Genomic DNA, 19154 nt, shown 5'->3' on the forward strand with positions numbered 1-19154 from the left:
AAGCAAGTTTGCCTTCAGATAGGTGGAGAGAAAGTTTACAGCCTTACTACGAGCAAAGGACTTAGCTGTCCTTCACATTACTTAATGACACCAATATTTTACATTTCTACTTTATAGTTTGACAGTTGCTATGGCAATCAATGTCCAAATCAGTGTTTGAATGCCTTGAGTTTACTCTTTTGCATCAGCACAAAAAATTGGAGAAAAACGTAGTCATTAGTCATTGTCAGACAAAGATATCTATTCTACGTGACACCAGAAGAACTGGTAGGGTCTGTTAGAAGCAGACAAGGTGTCACTTAGTATCAGCGATATATTGCACCTAACCCTGCAATGATTTACATAAGGAGCAAACGCTGCCTTAAGGGCAACAAAGCCAACAAAAGGAGGATAGGAGTGGTAGCTGTCAGAGATTTATCATTTTCGAGACCCTGATTAGAGCCTGTGATGGCCATTTCCACAGTCACACAAGGGCAATAGAACATGTTAATATCCATCCAGTATCATCACCATATTACATTATACTCATGGTTAAACACTCTACTATAGCATTAGTCCAGGTTTAGTTATTTTCGGGTTATCTGTATATAATTGACATTACACTTTATTATATGTGAAGCGCACATGTTTGTTTTTACACTGTTTTGCCATTTTTGAAGACATTTGTTTTCTGCTTCTTAGATACCACGGCTGCTGCTCCGTTCCTGCTCCCTGTTACACAAAGAAGTGAATAAGGGTGGAGCAGGTTTTCATGCGGAGATCCAAGAAATGGACAAAAACACAAGTTGTGACACCAACTTGACATTTAAACAATGGAACAAAACGGAAGAAACAAACAAAACAGAAAATAATGGTCTCACTTGGGACATGAACCCCAGTCTCTGGGGTGACATTCTTCTGTTTGAGAAATGCCTCTACAGTGTCTACCTCCACAGATGTCGAGCTGGTCACTGCTTTATACCTCCCCACATTTGCAAAACCTTATATGTATATGCTGTTTGAACCATTTAGGTATAAGGATGTGTTGGGATAAATTGACTTATTGTGGTTATCGGATCAGGTTTGGCTTTGTAACAACATGGTGTATTTAAAACTGCTCCAAGAGAGCTGGCTGATGGGATTCATGCCACTGATTTAAAACATCAATTCCTGTTTAGGTCAGAGTAATACGAGCAGTGCTGAATTTCTACAGAAATATTTGGGATATAAAAGGTTACAGCCAATAATACAATGCAGTATAGACTGCGACGAGCTTTGAATGAAATGGTACTTTTCTGGGAACTCAGAGCCAGTTATTGAAGTTATTGTCTGAACGGGATAGGAAACTATTTCACCAACAGAAAGAGAGAGCTGCTGAAATCACTGTGATGGAGAATCACTTTGGAATGACTGAAGTGTCTGTCAAACGAGTGGGTGATGGAGTATCAAACTGAAAAGACTCCTTAGTGGATCAGAGGGCAATGTGACTCTGATTTACGATGCGTATGCACAGATGTGCAGGAGTTTAAAGAGGTCACGGCAAAGCCTTGGGGTTAGATTTATGTTCTGATTTATGTCTTTTATCTACTTAACACAATCTACATCAGATATGTGGAAGTTGTGCATAATAAGTTTCTACTTTGTTGCCCAGAGTGACGCACTCATTGATAGGCTGAATAAAAACAGTCGACAGTGACAGCACGCAGATTTAGCTTTGCGTGAGGCCATCACCCAAATCCTTTGGGAACTGTACCCCTACGTGTGGTAGCAGTGTGGGACAGACACTATTTACACAGAGTATGATTTCCTCGTTCCTGTTTGACTTTTAACTATAAATCAGAATATCCACTTCCTTCAATTACAAATTATTTTAAAACATTCTTAGAATTAGCAGCGTGTTGATATTCCTTACAAGCGTTCATCGGATTTACTTCAACCTTGACAGTTATATTGTTGCCATAAGAAGGGAAAGCACTGCTGAGTTTGATGTTGCAAACGTGGAGGGTTCTTCTATTTTTTGACAAAAAGGTTTTCTGTCACACCAATTACCTGTGTGTGAGACGTGTAAGAAACACTGGTAAATTAGGGCACATTTGACTCAGCTGGTGGTGGTTATGTCAAAGTAGAGTCAACACAAGACTTTTGCATTTGCTCTGCTCGTTTATTTATTTGCAGGCATGTGTGTTGTTTAGAGGTCATTTAGTTACAGATTTTTTTTTTCTCAGGCAAACAGTGTGTGGGGTGTCTAGGGATCATCTGTACTAGGTGGCCTTTGCTCTTAGTCTGGAGACATGTGGGGCAAAATTAGAGATGTCATCTGGACTCAGAGGCTTTGTTGTACACACCAAATGGATGTGGCTGTGGTACTTTGGAAGTGATGTCGCAGAGACTGGAACAGGATGTAGACGATAACCATCTTAATGGTATGAAATGCAAACCTAGGTATTAACTATGTGTCTGGAAGGTAAGCCATCTTCATCGGAAATGCATCGGCTGTTTGCAAGGAGTTGTAGATGTGCTCTTTCAAGAATTCTGTTATTTCTTGCAGCTCGTGACAACTAACATACCTCTGTACAGCAGCGCTGAGATTATCCAGTAACGTGTTTTATCATAATCACTGAGCACAGACTTCTATTTATTGCTGATTGATTCCAGTTTTCTCCCTAGAATTTAGCTTTCTAAAGAAATACTCACACAGAGTTGGTTGGCGAGCAGATGGACCACATACAGTATGCTACTGTAGCATAGCTCAAACTGTTCTGATGTGACTGCAGCTGATCTCCTGTTAATGGAGATAGTCCTCGAGCAGAGCCTTCCAACTGCAGATAGCCTCATTAGACTCTATGCCCACTGTGTGAGATACACATGAATTGGAGGGGCTTGGCGGGGGGCAGAAGAGGGCCCCTTGCTGCAGAACTGGCATTGAAGCTGGCATCTGTGAGTCCCAGACATGAGTAGTGTGTCTGATGGGATTAACTGGTTGTGGCAAGAGAGAGACAGAAGAGGAGAGGAAGACGAGAGGATGCCCGAGCTTCCAAATTAACTCTGCAAGACTGAAGGCAATCATCGTAGAGAAGAGGGCCTAAAGCAGGACAATGGCTGGCGGGGTTGTTGTCAACAGCATATTAGAGGGAACTGAAGACACATGACCAGCAGGAGTGGACTTAGGAAACATATGGCCCAATACTGTGCTGACTGGGTGTTGCATTTACACAGCAGGAGAAATCACATTCACTGTGGTGGCAGGCGATTAAAAGTATGCCATTAATTAAGATTGAATGTGTGCGAATGTGCAGCAGTGACAACACAAGTGGTTACAAGCCTTAATTTTATTGCTTACATGTGAGCTTTGTCACTAGTTTCATTTGAATACTTTTCAAAGTCCTGAAGAGGTTAGGTTGAAACTTATTCGTACAACTATGCATCTGGTTGTGAAAAAAAAAGGCCTGCAGATGGAAACATACCAGATTCTTGCATTCAAGATTATCCATTCGTCGGAGCATGACAGCTACAGCTCTGTATTTGTATCTGTTTGTGTGTGTATGTGAATGTTTGTCTTTGCTGAGCATGTGTGTTACTGTGTGTGTGTGTGTGTGTGTGTGTGTGAATGTTTGTCTTTGCTGAGCATGTGTGTTACTGTGTGTGTGTGTGTGTGTGTGTGAATGTTTGTCTTTGCTGAGCATGTGTGTTACTGTGTGTGTGTGTGTGTGTGTGTGTGTGTGTGTGTGTGAATGACAGGCATGAGTGGATCACCCTGCCATGACAGAGTCTATCGATCAGTGTGTCAGCATCGGGGGAAAAGGTTAATCTGCCCGATGCCAGCTCCGCGCCTCACCACATCTCTGGCCTGCCCTGCATCCCGCCCCAGCCTGCTCCCTCTCTTATCAGGATTAGAGGAGTGTACAAAAGGGCAGAGTATTCCCAGGACACACACTGACCTTCAGTAATCCCACCAACCTGACGCTCTGCTTATAATTAACATCAGGAACAGAGAGGGAAAAATCCCATGCCTGCCTGTGTTGCATTCTTCTTACTGAACGACTAAAGCTAGAGAGGGAAAAAGTTACAGTGGAGTTTAACACGGAAAGCGCAGAGTCTTGCTTCACTAATGTATTTTGAATGGCCAGGAGAGCCTAGTTGACATTCTGGAGGTGCTGACTAGCCTCTCCATGCTCCAAAGTGCACACACGCTAAACACCGATTGCAGAAACATGCTGAACCAAGCAGGGAGAAAGAAAACTGTTCCTGGGACCAGTAGACACCTCTGAGGTGAAGGAATGTTGAGCACAGAACAGAGAACATGTGGCTTGTCTTTGTGTGTGTGTGTGCAGACTCACTGGATCTTGGTTCATCTGCACAATGAGCTGTTTCACAGCGTGCAGGGTAGGGTGGGCCCACGGAGAGGGGTCCTGCCAGTGGCGGTTCAGGTCGAAGCCCATCAGAGAGCACCTGTATGCACGCACACACACACGAGCACACGCATACGGACAGGAGGAGATTCAAGGGAAAAATATCTAAAGCACTTTTAATGCCTTTTAAATATACTGAAGCAAATGATTACAGGTAAGATGCAGATTTCTTTACATATTCGGAGCAAAAGTTTGTTTTTCAAGATATGTTTCTGATTTGTTTACTTTTTGTACAAGTCTACATCTCATGCCAATAGCTTCAGGTTTTTATGCCTGATCAAATGATGGCGGTGAGAGCACAGACAAATGAAGGCGAAGGGAAAAAGACAACTATGGAAAAATTATGTCTGTGACGTTCCCTTTGTTTGAGATTATTCTAACCTCTTTACTATAAAAACCCAGGGCCTGATTATAAAGCGGGTTCAACATAGCCATCAAATCTGTGCATTATCGGATTTCCCATAATATGATCATTTAGGTCAAGCAGGTCATCCCCTCAGGCTATGAGTGCATTAACACCTAAGGGGCAGTTCTGTAACTACACGACCAACTGCAAACACGGATCAGCAGCCTGATATCTCTCACAGATGGAACAAATCATAAAAGAAAAAAGAAAATCAGGAATTTAAAAACATAATCCAAGCTAAAAGCAACACAGTTAAAAGGGAAGCTGGTAGAAAACTTAAACAATGTGTTTTTAATAGGCTTTATCAACATGCTTTTACATCATATAATGTTAGAAATAGTATGAATCAAACTGTTCAACCCTATATTAGAATGTTACTTGAAGTACAAAACTTGTGAGTTGCACATGGTTTCTCACTGAGTTGGCTATATAGCTGCCACTTAAACTGATAATATTCACGGTGTCAGTTTCCATGGAGATGTTACCCAGTATGAAGTTAGCTACCCCTGTGACACTAATAACACAAAGTTAAGATTAAGATTAAGATTAAGATCAGATTTATTGTCATGCATACATGCATACACACGAAATTTGTCCTCCGCTTTTAACCCATCCAGGTTGGCACCTGTTTGACACACACATGCACATGCACAGGGTCACACACTCAGAGACAGATGCCAACCTGGAGCGGTGGGCAGCCATGAAGCGCCCGGGGAGTATGGGGGGTACGGTGCCTTGCTCAAGGGCACCTCAGCCGTAAGGTAAACATAATGCACTCTGTAGTAAATAAGAATGATTTAGGGCATGGTCAATTCAGCTATGTTTGTTTACAAGTTCGCCAGATACACTACTTAGACAGACAGATTGTAGACTGCTACCTGCACTGTTTCTTTTTTCTACATTCTTTTTTTCTGTGTGTGTGTGCCTTGACAGCAGGTGTTAGGAACACAAGAAATGTGCGAAGAGAGGCACATGACATGTAAGAAAGGTCTGGCTGGCCCGGAGCTGAAGCGTGGATGTAGCGGTGACGAGGCCAAATGGGCGCCTGACCTATGGCGGCCTCCTACTGCCATAATGGGATGTTTACACATAAAGATGCACCCTGATCTGCGCTGTTTGTTGTCATGTGTATCTTTGACATTTCCTGAAGTTGCCGGTAATGACACAGGTGTTTCTGTTACCCCGAGACTGCAGGGCAACTGAGAGAGCAGCCAGCCATGAACAGAATACTCATCCCAGGTTAACTGCCATTGATTATTTGCTCTGCATGTTCCAGTCTGCTCTCAGCTGTATCCTGCCGAGTTGTGTGCTACGGCATACATGTCCCTGTGTTTCTGTGTGTGCGTGGGTGTGTGTGTGTGTGTTTGCGGGTAGGACAGATTGCGGAAGAGCACAGTGACATCCGTAAAATGAGCATGTGTGATTGAGGAAGGGAGGACCGTCCCTTTTCACCTTCTGTCAATATGAAGCTTATCACCACTCTGTGTGAAAGACAACTAATGAGAACAGTCCTTAAGAAGTGGCTATCTAAAGTCAACAATAAATACTACAGACGCAGGGGGAACTGAAAATTCATCCAAATGTATTTTTAGAGGCAGTGGAGAAGCATCACCACTAGATGGCATTCACAAACACAGGGGAGCCCGCTGCTGATGCTTATCTCACTGAGCATTAGTATTCTGGGGGCTGAGCCTATTAAGTAAAAGGCAATTATGAGGAAGGGAGAGAGAAGAGAGGAGAGGAGGATACCCACAGAGCTGCAGCAACAGTGTTAAAAACAGAGAGGAGGAGAGGATGGACGAAGTGCTGGCAGAAATAACAGCCCTAAAGTCAAACACTGTGTTCTAACAAATACACTGCTGTTAGCTGTATGAATTCATTAAGCTCCCTAAAGGTGGATTTCAGAGGATATATATTCCCCTGTAGGATGATAAAGAAAAAAGAAAACACATAATGAATTCTATTTAAGGTAGTGATGCATTCAAATTAAAAAGCCAAACTTCCCATACCTATAATTGCCCAGGTAGACTCCATCGGGATTCAGCATGGGGACGATCTTGAAGATCACATGATCCCGCAGGATCTGGGCAACTGGATGCTGGCTCACCAGGAAGTCAATCACACCTATCACACATTCACACAAATCCAACCAGACACACACACACGCAGAGGAAAATAGACTTGAAAAGAAAAGCAAAGGCGGGCTGGTAGTTAATTGAGTTTTGAGAAACAAAAGGAGAGGGAAGGACAGCGAGGGGGCATCATCAGAATCGAGGGAGGAATAGGAGACGTCAAGTCTAAATCAATACAAATAGAATGGAGCTGACGGCGCTGGAAAAACAGACAGCACACAGTGGGCTAAAAGCCAAATCATCTGATCATGACAAGGCGCGTGCGCACACACGCACACACAGACAGACAGACAAAAAGACAGACAGACAGACAGACAGATAGACAGACAGACAGACAGACAGACAGACAGACAGACAGACAGACAGATAGATAGATAGATAGATAGATAGATAGATAGATAGATAGATAGATAGATAGATAGATAGAGCTCAGTCTAAGCAGAAGGAAGGGAGCAACATAGTCATTACATCCCACTAAAATAGTCTTTGAGGCTGTTGGGCTGCACAAGAAGACAATTTCCCAAAGGTTTCCACTTTTTCAGAATGTTTTATTAGATTTGAGCTACCGGAGCTCAGGAGCCAGAAAACTGCAACTCCAATTGTTTTTCTAGATTGTATTTCCTGAGATTTTATGTAGAGACACATCACCTTGTTCCTATTTTTGTGAGTTTGAAGCACCTCAGATTCAGGTGCAGGGTAACTGTCTAAAGAGTGCATTAACAGAAGCAGCTGTTCAATTCTGGGTTAATACTGTAAATGCCATGTTTTATAAAGAGGGACACGAGTTCCAAGACACCAAAAAGATGTATTACGTCAGGAAACACGTCTCCTAAATGAATGGTTTTGAGTTTTCTGTGACACAAGCTTCAAATGGTCTTTTATGTTTTTTGAAGACTAAAAGAATGAAAAGGCGGTAAAATATACCTTCAGTTGTATATTTCCAATAAAAATAATGGATAGGTAGTGTTAAGAATTTATGTAAAAATATGTTTATGTGTTATGTCTTTTTATAAAACACTTTTCTTTGACTTTGATGGAAAACATCATAAGGTCAAGAGAAGTTCAGAAGGAGAATCTGTTAAGAATTAGGAAAAAACCATCAGTGGTAGAGAGAATTATCTACACTAAGCTGTGAGCTTAGGCTCTGCTGTGGTGGAGCTACAAGTGTTCCACAGATTGACAAACAAAAAGCCCATTCGAAAGTCTGCCCTGTGTGCTCCTGTTGCTGTGTTTCATGCAGCCTATTTGAACATAGACAACCCAATGAAAAAATACACTGTGTTACGCCATTACCAAGGTTGATAGTTTAATTCTTCTCTCCGCTTTATCTACAAGAATTCCAAATAGTATGACTCTATGATGGTAACTCAATGCGTTAAATGTTGTGATCACAAGTAACTGTGGGAAGGGGATATTTCCTTTAATTTCATATGAGATGGTCCACTGTATCCTTAAGCAGATGCTGGAGGAGATAAGAAAAGAAACTTGACAGCACCTTTCTTTAGCAATCAGAAAGTTAAGCTCCAATCATGGCTGCCACTTATATACTACTGGGTCCTTTAAGTCAGTTATGAACCATGCATCCATTTTATACACCCGCTTCATTCGGTTCAGGGCATGATGGACCAGAGCTTATTACAGCTGACACCGGGTAAGAGGCAGAGTACACCTTTGATATGTTGCCTGTGCATCATGGCTGACTAACGTGGAAAGACAGACAAATTAACCTAACACACGTCTATACATGGCCTTAATTCTTCCAATTGTCCATAACTGTAAAGAAACTCACACCACTTGTTTGTTTTATATCTGAAATGTCCTATCCTTGTGAAGCAGAATTATTTATGTGTTAGTGCTGTCATTCATTCAATAAAAGTGATGATAAAATAGAAATAAAATGTAGGTTTTGTGTTTAGGATTTGTGTTCCCATTAAGACAAAGGTCAGAGCAGATAGCAGATCCTCTGGATAATGTTAATGAAATGCACAGTTTGAACCCTGTGCACATCATGAACTCTGAACTATACATGAACAAAGAAGGGACAGGGAAGTGGTGCTCAAACTGAATCAATCACATAAACATGGAAACTACTGGACAAAAAGGCCTTTACCTTGACAGATGAAGGAGGCAGGAGATTCTCCAGGGTGAACACGAGCTGTGAGAAAGACCAGCTTCTTCTCCCTCTCTGAACTCACGTGTTCTATAAAAAGGAAGTGATGGGGGCGGGGTGGAGAAAGGTGTAAATAAAGATAAATACAGTAAAAAAAAAAAAAAAAAAAAGTTAAGGCAAATAATCTTACTTCGATGAAATATCACAATTTTTACTTGTCATCAATAGACATGTGCATGTGCACCTTAACATAGCACGGTGTAGGAGGATGGGTCAACACACAGCCTGACCTAGGTGTCAATTTTCAGACAGAAACACATGAATGAAACATCAAACCCACACTCTGCAAAGAATATTCAACAGTCAAGGTGAATTATACATCTACAGGGTTCAAGAGCAGCCTGCAACAGGTGTGACCTGAAAGTTGCCTTCTCTGATTGAAAATCTGCCGGTTGAGCTGAAGATTTCTTGTTGGCTATCAACGTAGATGAAGGTGTTGGACAAATTCTTTTTTAAAATAAAAGTTAATGAACCTTTCTATGTTGAAACTGAGATATATATATATATATTTCTAATATCCCCTCATAACTATTCAAAAATATTCCTTTCTCATGAGTGCACCCAAATCTTTTCACCAAAATGTTATTGTTGATAAATGTTTAAGCTTAAATCCCAGAGATGGTCTATCTCTGAAGTCAGGATCAAAAGGTTATGATAACTTGCAACTCTAAGTGGCAACATCACCCTCTGAAGTTTCTGTTGATGCTTTGAGGATAATCTCTGCTCTTCAAATGTAGCACCACAGAGAGGCTAAACAAACGGCACCCATTCTGCATTCCCAGCCCAGTTTAAATCCACAGAGGTCAGAGTTTTGCTGTTGCCTTGGCCAGTGTTTCTCTTCTAATCTGCTGTTGCTAATGGATGAAAGTGATTGTGTGCCTCATTGCTATACACAAACTTAATATCTTATCGATTCTTCCACCCTCTTCTGCTGAGCAGAGAAAATGCTAATTAGCAACAGGCTATGCACCTTTCCTTCTCCTTAATTTCCGATTTAACCTCATAGCAGTGTGTGTGTGTGTGTGTGTGTGTGTGTGTGTGTGTGTGTGTGTGTGTGTGCGTGTGTGTGTGTGTGTGTGTGTGTGTGTGTGTGCTTCTGTGCATGTGTGTCTTTCTGAGTAGTTAGGAGCTGTTAAGACAAAAACATACACACACACACAAAAAAGCTTTGTTCCATTAAAGTAGTCTGCCTGATTTTATTTTGCTTTTTCCTCCCTCTGCCCTTCACAGAGACAAATGGGTTTGCCATTCAGGAGTCTCCGTGGAGAGGGGCAGGCCGTTTGTTGTAAATGTGAGTGCTTGCGGTTTGGCCGGCCGCTGGGTGCTCGGTGGCTGTGAAATTCCATCACTTAGAAATTCTACTTTGGCCTCAACCCCAGGCCACCACAGAGGCTCGTGGAACAAGAACGTAGCCGTGACATACACTCGGATGCACACGCATTGTACAGTGTAAAGCTTTAACAGCGAGAGAGAAAACGCGTAGGCAGACACACATTTTCCCTACAGTAAAACCAAGAACCCAGAAAGTTGTGAGCCAAAGCAGAGGCAGCAGCCAAGGTCCCGACTGTCAGGGAATTCAACCATCGTGGCTATGCTACATTTAGTCTCAGTGCTAGTGTGCCCTTGCTGCTTCATCAAAACAATCTCTTCTAGCAGGCTCCTGGAGCTTACAATGGATGTACTGTTTATCCCACATCGTTCTGTGAGTCTGTGTGAATATGTCTCCTCAGGGCTCTCACAAATGCTCCCAGAGTAGCTGTTGTGTTGATGTGTCTGTATCTCAGCGTTCCTCTGTATCTGGCTGTGTGCAGCCAAGCGCTGTAGCACAAAATTAAGTCCCACTGTTCCATAGGCACCATAACATCAACAGGAGACTTACAGGAAACAATAACCCAGCTAACATATATATGCAAAGAAAATAATAATATTTTGCATTCGTTGTGGGTGGCATTGAACATGAAGGTGAGGGTCAAATTTTGTTTGAGTCTCAAGAGCACAGTGATGCAGCAGCTTCTCCTGACCCCATGGGGGCAGTAGAGATTAGCAGCCACGGAGCTTTAGAAAGACTGACAGAAGAAAGGGCACGAAAGACAAGAGGTAAAAGGGGAAGACAAGTCAAAGGATTAGACTGAAGGATAGCTGTCTGAAGCACAAACGCTTTAACTCTTCTTCCTGGAAAAGCTCTTTTTGTCTGTTTTCTTAAGGGAAAGAAGAAAGAAAAGGAGCAGAGAGCAGCAGTCCTTCAGCAATAAAAACTTTCAAAGGAACACCACAGCCCTGTCATTTCTATAATATGCCAACATTTTTTTTTAATAAGATAAATGTCCTCCATTCAGACATATTTAATATTAAGATAAAATTTAAATAAACAAACAAAAATAACTCCGATGATCAACACTGAAACCAGCTTTAGTCTGTGGCTTTTTTGCCCAATGTCAATGTCAGTGTCTTTAAAGATTAACCAGTAATCAAGATCTAGCAATAAAACAACAACAACAAAACAAATCAAATAAAAGAACATTTTGTTAATTGATCCAATCTGTTAATTGATAAATAAACGATACATTACACCAATAGTGTACGCTCTATGAGAAAAAAAAAATCAACAAGAATTCAAGGTCATAACCAAGAATACTGGCACTTGATACGCTATTTTTATCTCTTCTCCCTTGTTGTGTCAGTGTTTCTCTGCATGGAGCTGCAGCACCTCCCTCCTTAGAAAACTCACAGAAACTAGACAAGAGTTCCTGCAGCATCAGTGCTGCTCTCACACGTAGAATAAATATTGTAGTATGAACATATGACATTTATAAAAAAACAAAAAACAAACCTTAACAATATACATCCATCCATCCATCCATCCATCCATCCATCCATCCATCCATCAATTGTCTATACCCGCTTAATACAATTCGGGGTCATGCGGGAGCCGGAGCCTATCCCAGCTGCAATTGGCCAAGAAGAGGAAGTACATCTTGCACGGGTCACCAGTCCATTACAGAGCACGTACACCACTGTGTAAAATCTAAATATCTTGTTCATAAGTGAGACATTTTACTATCTTATGATCAATAAAAGCTCGTCAACAATTTTAATTTAAAAAAAAAAGTTGGGACAGTGTCAACAAAATGCTGGTGAAGCAAGTGGTACTGAAAAAGAAATTGGTGTAGCATGTTCTAAGTGATTAAGTTGATTCACAACAGGTCAGTAACATGATTGGGTAAAAGAGTACCTGAAAGAGGGAGAGTCTCTCTGTAGTACAGATTAAACAAGGTTCAGCAAAAAGTGGATGACACAGGTTAAGACAGAGTCGGTGAACGCACTGTATGAGCCAAAGCCGAAACGAAGGATCTACTAGGACAATGTTGACAAGACACAAATGAACAACTACAGGCCCATCTCAAATCTCCCATTTTTAAGTAAGATCATTGAAAAAGCGTTTTTTCAACAGCTTAGATACTTTTTAAACACAAAATAACTGCTATGATACCTTCCAGTCAGATTTTAGACAGCACCAGAGACTGCTCTGACCACAGTGTTTAATAACATATGTCTGAATACAGACGGTGGAAAAATGTCAGTCTTAGTTTTACTGGATCTCAGTGCTGCATTTGATACAGTTGACCACAATATATTACTCGAACGACTGGAGAACTGGGCGGGTCTTTCCGGAAATGTACTAAACTGGTTCAAAACATACTTAGAGAACAGGAAGTACTTTGTGTCCATAGGTAACTTTACATCTGAGCAGACAAGAATCACATGTGGAGTTCCCCAAGGTTCCATCCTGGGACCTCTTCTGTTTAACATCTACATGCTCCCACTGGCACAGATTATAAAAAACAACAAAATAAACTACCATAGCTATGCAGATGACACGCAGATATATATTACAATGTCACCAGGAGACCAAAGCCCTGTACAGGCTCTTGGTAAATGCATTGAAGAGATTAATGACTGGATGTGCCACAACTTTCTCCAGCTAAACAAAAACAAAACTGAGGTAATTGTCTTTGGAGCCAAAGAGAAACAATTACAGGTCACCACAGAACTTCAATCTATACACCTAGAAACTACCAACCAGGCCAGAAATCTGGGTGTAGTGATGGACTCAGACCTAAATTTGGAAAAACACATTAAGGCAATAACAAAGTCAGCCTACTATCACCTTAAGAATATATCAAGGTTAAAAGATCTGATGTCTCAGCAGGACCTGAGAAAACTAGTCCATGCATTCATCTTCAGTAGGCTTGATTACTGTAACAGCATCTTTACAGGTCTATCTAAAAAGTCAGTTAGACAACTGCAGCTCATTCAGAACTCTGCTGCTCGAGTCCTCACTGAGACCAAAAAAAGTGGACCCCATCAGTCCAGCTCTGAGGTCTTTACACTGGCTGCCTGTCCATCAGAGGATAGACTTTAAAGTTTTGATGCTGGTCTATAAAGCTCTGAATGGTCTAGGACCAAAATACAAAAGTGACCTCCTGATCCATGAACCTTCCAGACCCTGTCTGGAACAAACTCCCAGAAAGCCTCAGATCAGCTGAAACACTCATTAAGTCCATGTTGAAGACACACCTACTGTATTTTCAGCTGCATTTGAATAAAGCTCCAAATCTGAAGCTTGAGTTTCAAAACTTTGAATCACCTTGTTGTTGAATCGTGCTATACAAATAAACTTGCCTTGCCTTACTTAAAATTACAGGTGCTGCTACAGCTTTCTGCTGTGCAAAGTCATCCATAAAATCCTTCAGATTCAGCTGACAGGTTAAACGACACAAATTTCTGACAGTTTTTGTCGCGCTATCTGTTGTGAGAGTGTTGCTGATGGTTCTACGCGTTTCTTACTACACATCTTTAAAAGTCCTGATGCAGTTGTAATAACTGAATATACGATGCTTATGTCCGACTGGCGCAGACATTATTGCAGGGTTTGTGACTCGAGCACAGAGCCACACTGGGTGACATGTCAGTGACAAGTTAACGTCAACAAAACATTGTTCAGTGTCAAGAGAAAGAGCTGTGCTCACTTTACCTGCTTCAGTTAAAAACAGCCTTGTTCAGTGAAAAAATATTGATGCCACTTATGAATGTGTTTTACCCTTTTCAACAACATGCATAACACTGACTTTTGGACAAATGACCTCCCATTTGACTTCAGAGTACTTTGTTATACAGAGTAGTTTGTTACTAACTCAAGGACTGTGAGGTGTCCGTGTCCTGTGGCTGCAAAACAAGCCCAGATCATCCCCCTTCACCCGTGTTTGATGGTTGGTTTGAAATGTTTGTGCTAATATGCCGCGTTAACTTTTTTCCCAAAGTTTGTGCTCTGCGTTATGACCAAACTTTGTTCTCATCTGTCCAAAAGGACATTGTTTCAGAAGTCTTTTAGCGAGAGAGACGAGTCTGGCGAACTTTCCAATCATGAACTTTAACATACTAACTGAGGCCTGTAGAGTCTGAGATGTAGCTGTTTTTTTTTTTTTTCAGAATTTCTCTGAGCATTGCACAGTCGGATCTTGAGGTGAACCTGCTGGGATGTTCACTCCCGGGAAGATTGATGACTGTCTCACATGTTTTTTTATTTACTTTTTTTGGGCTTTTTATGCCTTTAATGATAGGACAGTTGGAGAAAGACAGGAAGTAGGGGGCAGAGAGATGGGGAAGACATGCAGCAAAGGGCCGCTCGGAGCGGGAGTTGAACCGGGGCCCGCTGCAGCGAGGACTGTAGCCTCTGTATATGGGGCGGCTGCTTAACCCACTATGCCACCGACCGCCCCAATGTTTTCCACATGAATAATCTTGATGGACTCCAAATTGTTTAGAAATGACCTTATAGCCCCTCTCCGATTAATGGACAACGACTGCTTCTCTGAGATCATTGCTGATGTGTGTCCTCCGAGACAGTGTATTAACACACACCTGAATGGTTTAGACCACCAAACTGTCAAAACTGCTAGTCTGGAGCATTCAGAGGTGGACGCACTGATGAACCATTATTCAAGTACATTTCTTTCGCAGAACCTTGCTGCTACTTACTGTATCCTAATTCTTATGGAAGTAGCGAGGGTGTGCTTAGTTTTTGACTTGGGTTTTTAATGACACTATGAGATATGTTAGATTTATTTATCTTAGGTTGTTTTTTCCTTGTTTTAAGAACTGGTACTGACCATATGATTATTCTAATTACATACTGATGAGTACAATCTTAGAACAGAAAGAGGGTGTTTTCTCACATTACTTTATGTCAAGTTCCTTCTGATATTTTCCTCTGATGTTCCTCCATCTGCAGTTTACTTATGTTAGACATCCAAGCAGTTTTGCATATTCAGTTATTCAGCCCTGTGCTTCTGTGAGTAACTATTCCACTTCTAAAAGGCTATGACTCTCAAATATGCATCTTGCTAACATCACATCATCATAGTACCATCACAAAAACGAAAGACACTAAACTATATTTATGAAAATCAAAAAGAGAGGAGGGAGAAAAGGAAAAGGAATGAGTTAGAGTGTGCATGTAGTAGAAAGTGTATGCTACGGTAAGATGGGGGGTGGAAGGGTGGGTAGGTATGTGACAATGAGTGAGTGAAGGCAAAATTTATGCCCACACTTCCAAATCAAAGTGCTCCCTCAGCAAAATTTCACACCTGCCAAAGTCACATACTGCACGGCACATTGCTGCTCATTCTTTCGCTGGGAGGAAATAAAAAATTAAAGGATGTCAAGTCATGATCAGCTCTGATAAATATGTAAATTACTAGAGAGAAAAAAAATGCTGGTGGAAAAAGAACAACATAAATCTAATGGCTTCTGAAGGTCAGTCTTGATTGTGCTGGTCAGCTCTTTCTGTGACAGCAGTCTCAGGAACTTTGGGCTCCGTCTCATAACTTGTGACATGATGTAATTAACTGAGATCTTCTTCATCATTCCTCTTCAGCTGGTACAAAGGAATCCCTGTCAAAACTTCTTGAAGACAGGCATATATTTAAATCCAATTACCCACGTTAAAAGTCAATTTGATTCAAGAAAGATAGAGGGAGAGTATGCTTGCTCTTTTAATTTCACTTGTGTCCAAACTGTATAACTTGAAAGGCACTAAACTGCAAAAGTTTGATACATTTTACCGCATGCTGAACAGCATCTTGGTTTAACATTGAAGCAGATGAAATATGGGATATCTAAGATCTTTATGCTCCAGTATATACTGCAGCCTTGTTCCTTAAACAAAGTAACACAATAAAAAACATCATACTAGCCACAGTTTTACACCACAAGTCTGAAACCAAGGTCTCCCTATATTTCTGCTCTGTGGATTTTACACTGTTATAAATTAGCCTCACTTTAGTGAAATGGCAATAGGACATGCTCGGCGCTCTGCTCAGTGCGTCATACTGAGGATGGGCGCAAGCTGTAAATTGTCACTGACGTTGAATTTACACAGAGCCTTGGGATGAGAGGAGCGCTGTGCACTGACCAGCTGAGTGAGCCCCAACAAGCATCAAAGCTTCACACCCCCGCCTCGCTCCACCGGCTGACACCACCTCTCTGCCACCTCAAGGACAACCACACACAGAGAGAGAGGACAGAAGAAAAAAGAAAGACACAGAGGAATGGAGGTATGTGCTGAGGTGCAGAGGGCTCTAAAGTGATAAGAGTTTTATGGCTCTGTTTCCGTCCCCAACTTTTTTTTTTTGTGAGTGAGCAGGTGTGTGTGTGTGTGTGTGTGGAGAGCCAGTGGTGTGTCTCAGATTTATTCAACTCTTCTTATTGAGGGGAGGCAAAGATGCTGCCAAGGCCTCCTCACAGGTTCATAAAGCATCCCCTGTCAGCCAACACACCACACGTTACGCAGCTAAACCCTCAGAGCGGTGGGACGGAGAGCTCCAGCGAGAGAGAAAAAAAACTGCTAATACAACATTAAAAACTATTAAAAGAAGCCTTGGAGTTTTTGTTTTTTTTAGGTTCTTTTTCTTCATTTTTCTCAACCTAAAAAAGAATGAACACTTCTGTGCGCTGGAGAGGATATTTACTGAGGCAGGTGTAAACAAAAAAAAAGAAATACAGATTGATTGATGTGATAAAAAAAATATGGCGAAACTGAGGTGAAGACACAACAAAGAAAACAACACATAAAACCTTATTGAGCTCCTTCGCCTCCCGGGTTTTCGTTGATGTCGTCTCTTCTGCAGTTACATTCATCTGTAACATGTTTACCTGAAGTGGTTCTTAACCTGAGGTTCGAGACCCTGTGCTCTGTGGCAGGAAATTTGCAAGAAGAGTAAAAGAGCCCCCCCCCCAGAATAAGTGCATATGATATGTGTATTATGGCATCACCTACAGCACAGACTGTTTGACATGAACTAAAAGCAGGATGTCAGGGTAACTCCCCCCGAACAAAACTGAGGCATGGATTAGAAGACTTTTCTTGTTTGGACAACTAAGATGCTTTTCCGTTTACGGGGTGATTTTTAGGACAAAAAAAACAATGCACCAAAAGCCACCGGGTTACGTCCCTGCTTCTTTTCAGTGAAATGTGGATTATTTCACTGAAAATGTTTGCTACAGATGTGTGAATTAGAAGTTCTTTCATATTGAAAAAGCTGAAAATCTATTTGCACAAGACGGTGTAGCTGCTGTTTGAAAGCAATCAATTCACTGAGCTCTTTTTATTTTAAGACAGCTTAAATTCTTGGATTGATGGACTAATGAAAAACAATATTGTTCATCCATCAGATTCCAACTTACTTGTACAGTAATTGACAAGTCCTGCCACTTTTTCCAATTTCCACCATACATTTTCAACTGGATTGAGATCCTGGCTATTTGCCGGCCATGTCATTGAGTTGATTGTCCATCATAGGATAGACTTTAAAGTTCTGCTGGCCTGTAAAGCTCTGAATGGTCTTGGACCAAAATACATCAGTGAACTCTTGACCCAGTATGAACCTTCCAGACCCCTCAGGTCATCTGGATCCGGTCTTTTATCAGTTCCCAGAGTCAGAACCAGACATGGAGAAGCTGCATTCAGCTTCTATGCTCCACATGTCTGGAACAAACTCCCAGAAAGCCTCAGATCAGCTGAAACACTCAGTGTATTTAAGTCCAGGTTGAAGACACACCTATTTTCAGCTGCATTTGAATAAAGCTCCAAATCTGAAGCTTGAGTTTCAAAACTTAATCACATTTTAACTACTGATTTTATCTGATTTTATCTATTGTTCTTATTTCTTTCTTTTTTGTTTACAATTTAAATCATGCTTTTTATTTCTACTGTATTAATGCACGTTATTAATTGTTGTCATTAATGCATGTTGTAAAGCACTTTGAATCGCCTTGTTGTTGAATTGTGCTATACAAATAAACTTGCCTTGATTTTCTTTTCATATTTACTATATTATTCTATATGTTTTTCTTGTTTATCATATTCGTATTTCTTTCCTGAGGAACAGTTTGAACACTCTCTTTCTTTACACATTTTCATCCTGAAATAACTTCATCATCACAAAACCTATTTTTAATTGATGGAATGGGAGAAGCGTCCAAAATTCGAATGCCAACTTGCTGTGGAGGTAAACGACTGCCATCTGCCCTGGTCCTTCACCTGACATTAACCTCATATCATCGGTGGTTGTGGGAATGTGATTGTCCTCTTCAGGCAGTCGTCTTTATATTTTTTTTTTGGACCTGCACCAAACAAAAGTTTGGCATCATTTGTGATGATGAAATACATCATCACTGCATTGTGATGATGAAATATAACAATCACTATTTCAGTGGAAATTCATCAATGAAAATCCCTTTTACCCAGTCATCAACAGTCCATGACTGCTTCTCTTAAGCCCCACTGTAACCTTGTTTTTGTTGCTGTTAATGATGATTTACACTGAGCTTTTTTGGGATGCTAATCCCATTTCTTTCAGCCAATTTCTTGCAGTTTGGCTACGAACACTCACTTCTGTTTGTTTTTGATTTCTTTTATCTGTATTTTTTTTTTTTTTTTTAATCATTATTTCAATCCGTATTGCTATGACTTTTCTATCCTGACACTTTGATTTCTT

The 19154-nt window shown here is 41.1% G+C and overlaps 1 protein-coding gene across 3 annotated transcripts in view; it reads right to left on the reverse strand.

Annotated features, from left to right (window-relative positions):
* The window catches only part of agbl4 (AGBL carboxypeptidase 4), a 305045-nt gene that overhangs the window by 24672 nt on the left and 261219 nt on the right, over positions 1-19154 (reverse strand). For all 3 annotated transcript variants that reach the window (XM_075485313.1, XM_075485311.1, XM_075485312.1), the window contains 3 exons: positions 9037-9126; positions 6804-6918; positions 4317-4428 (listed from right to left, as the gene is read on the reverse strand). In XM_075485313.1, the coding sequence (XP_075341428.1) occupies positions 4317-4428; positions 6804-6918; positions 9037-9126 (317 nt within the window). The remainder of the gene's footprint in view (positions 1-4316; positions 4429-6803; positions 6919-9036; positions 9127-19154) is intronic.

Source organism: Odontesthes bonariensis, chromosome 15 (genome assembly GCF_027942865.1).
Source record: "Odontesthes bonariensis isolate fOdoBon6 chromosome 15, fOdoBon6.hap1, whole genome shotgun sequence".
In the NCBI taxonomy this organism is placed as follows: Eukaryota; Metazoa; Chordata; class Actinopteri; order Atheriniformes; family Atherinopsidae; genus Odontesthes; species Odontesthes bonariensis.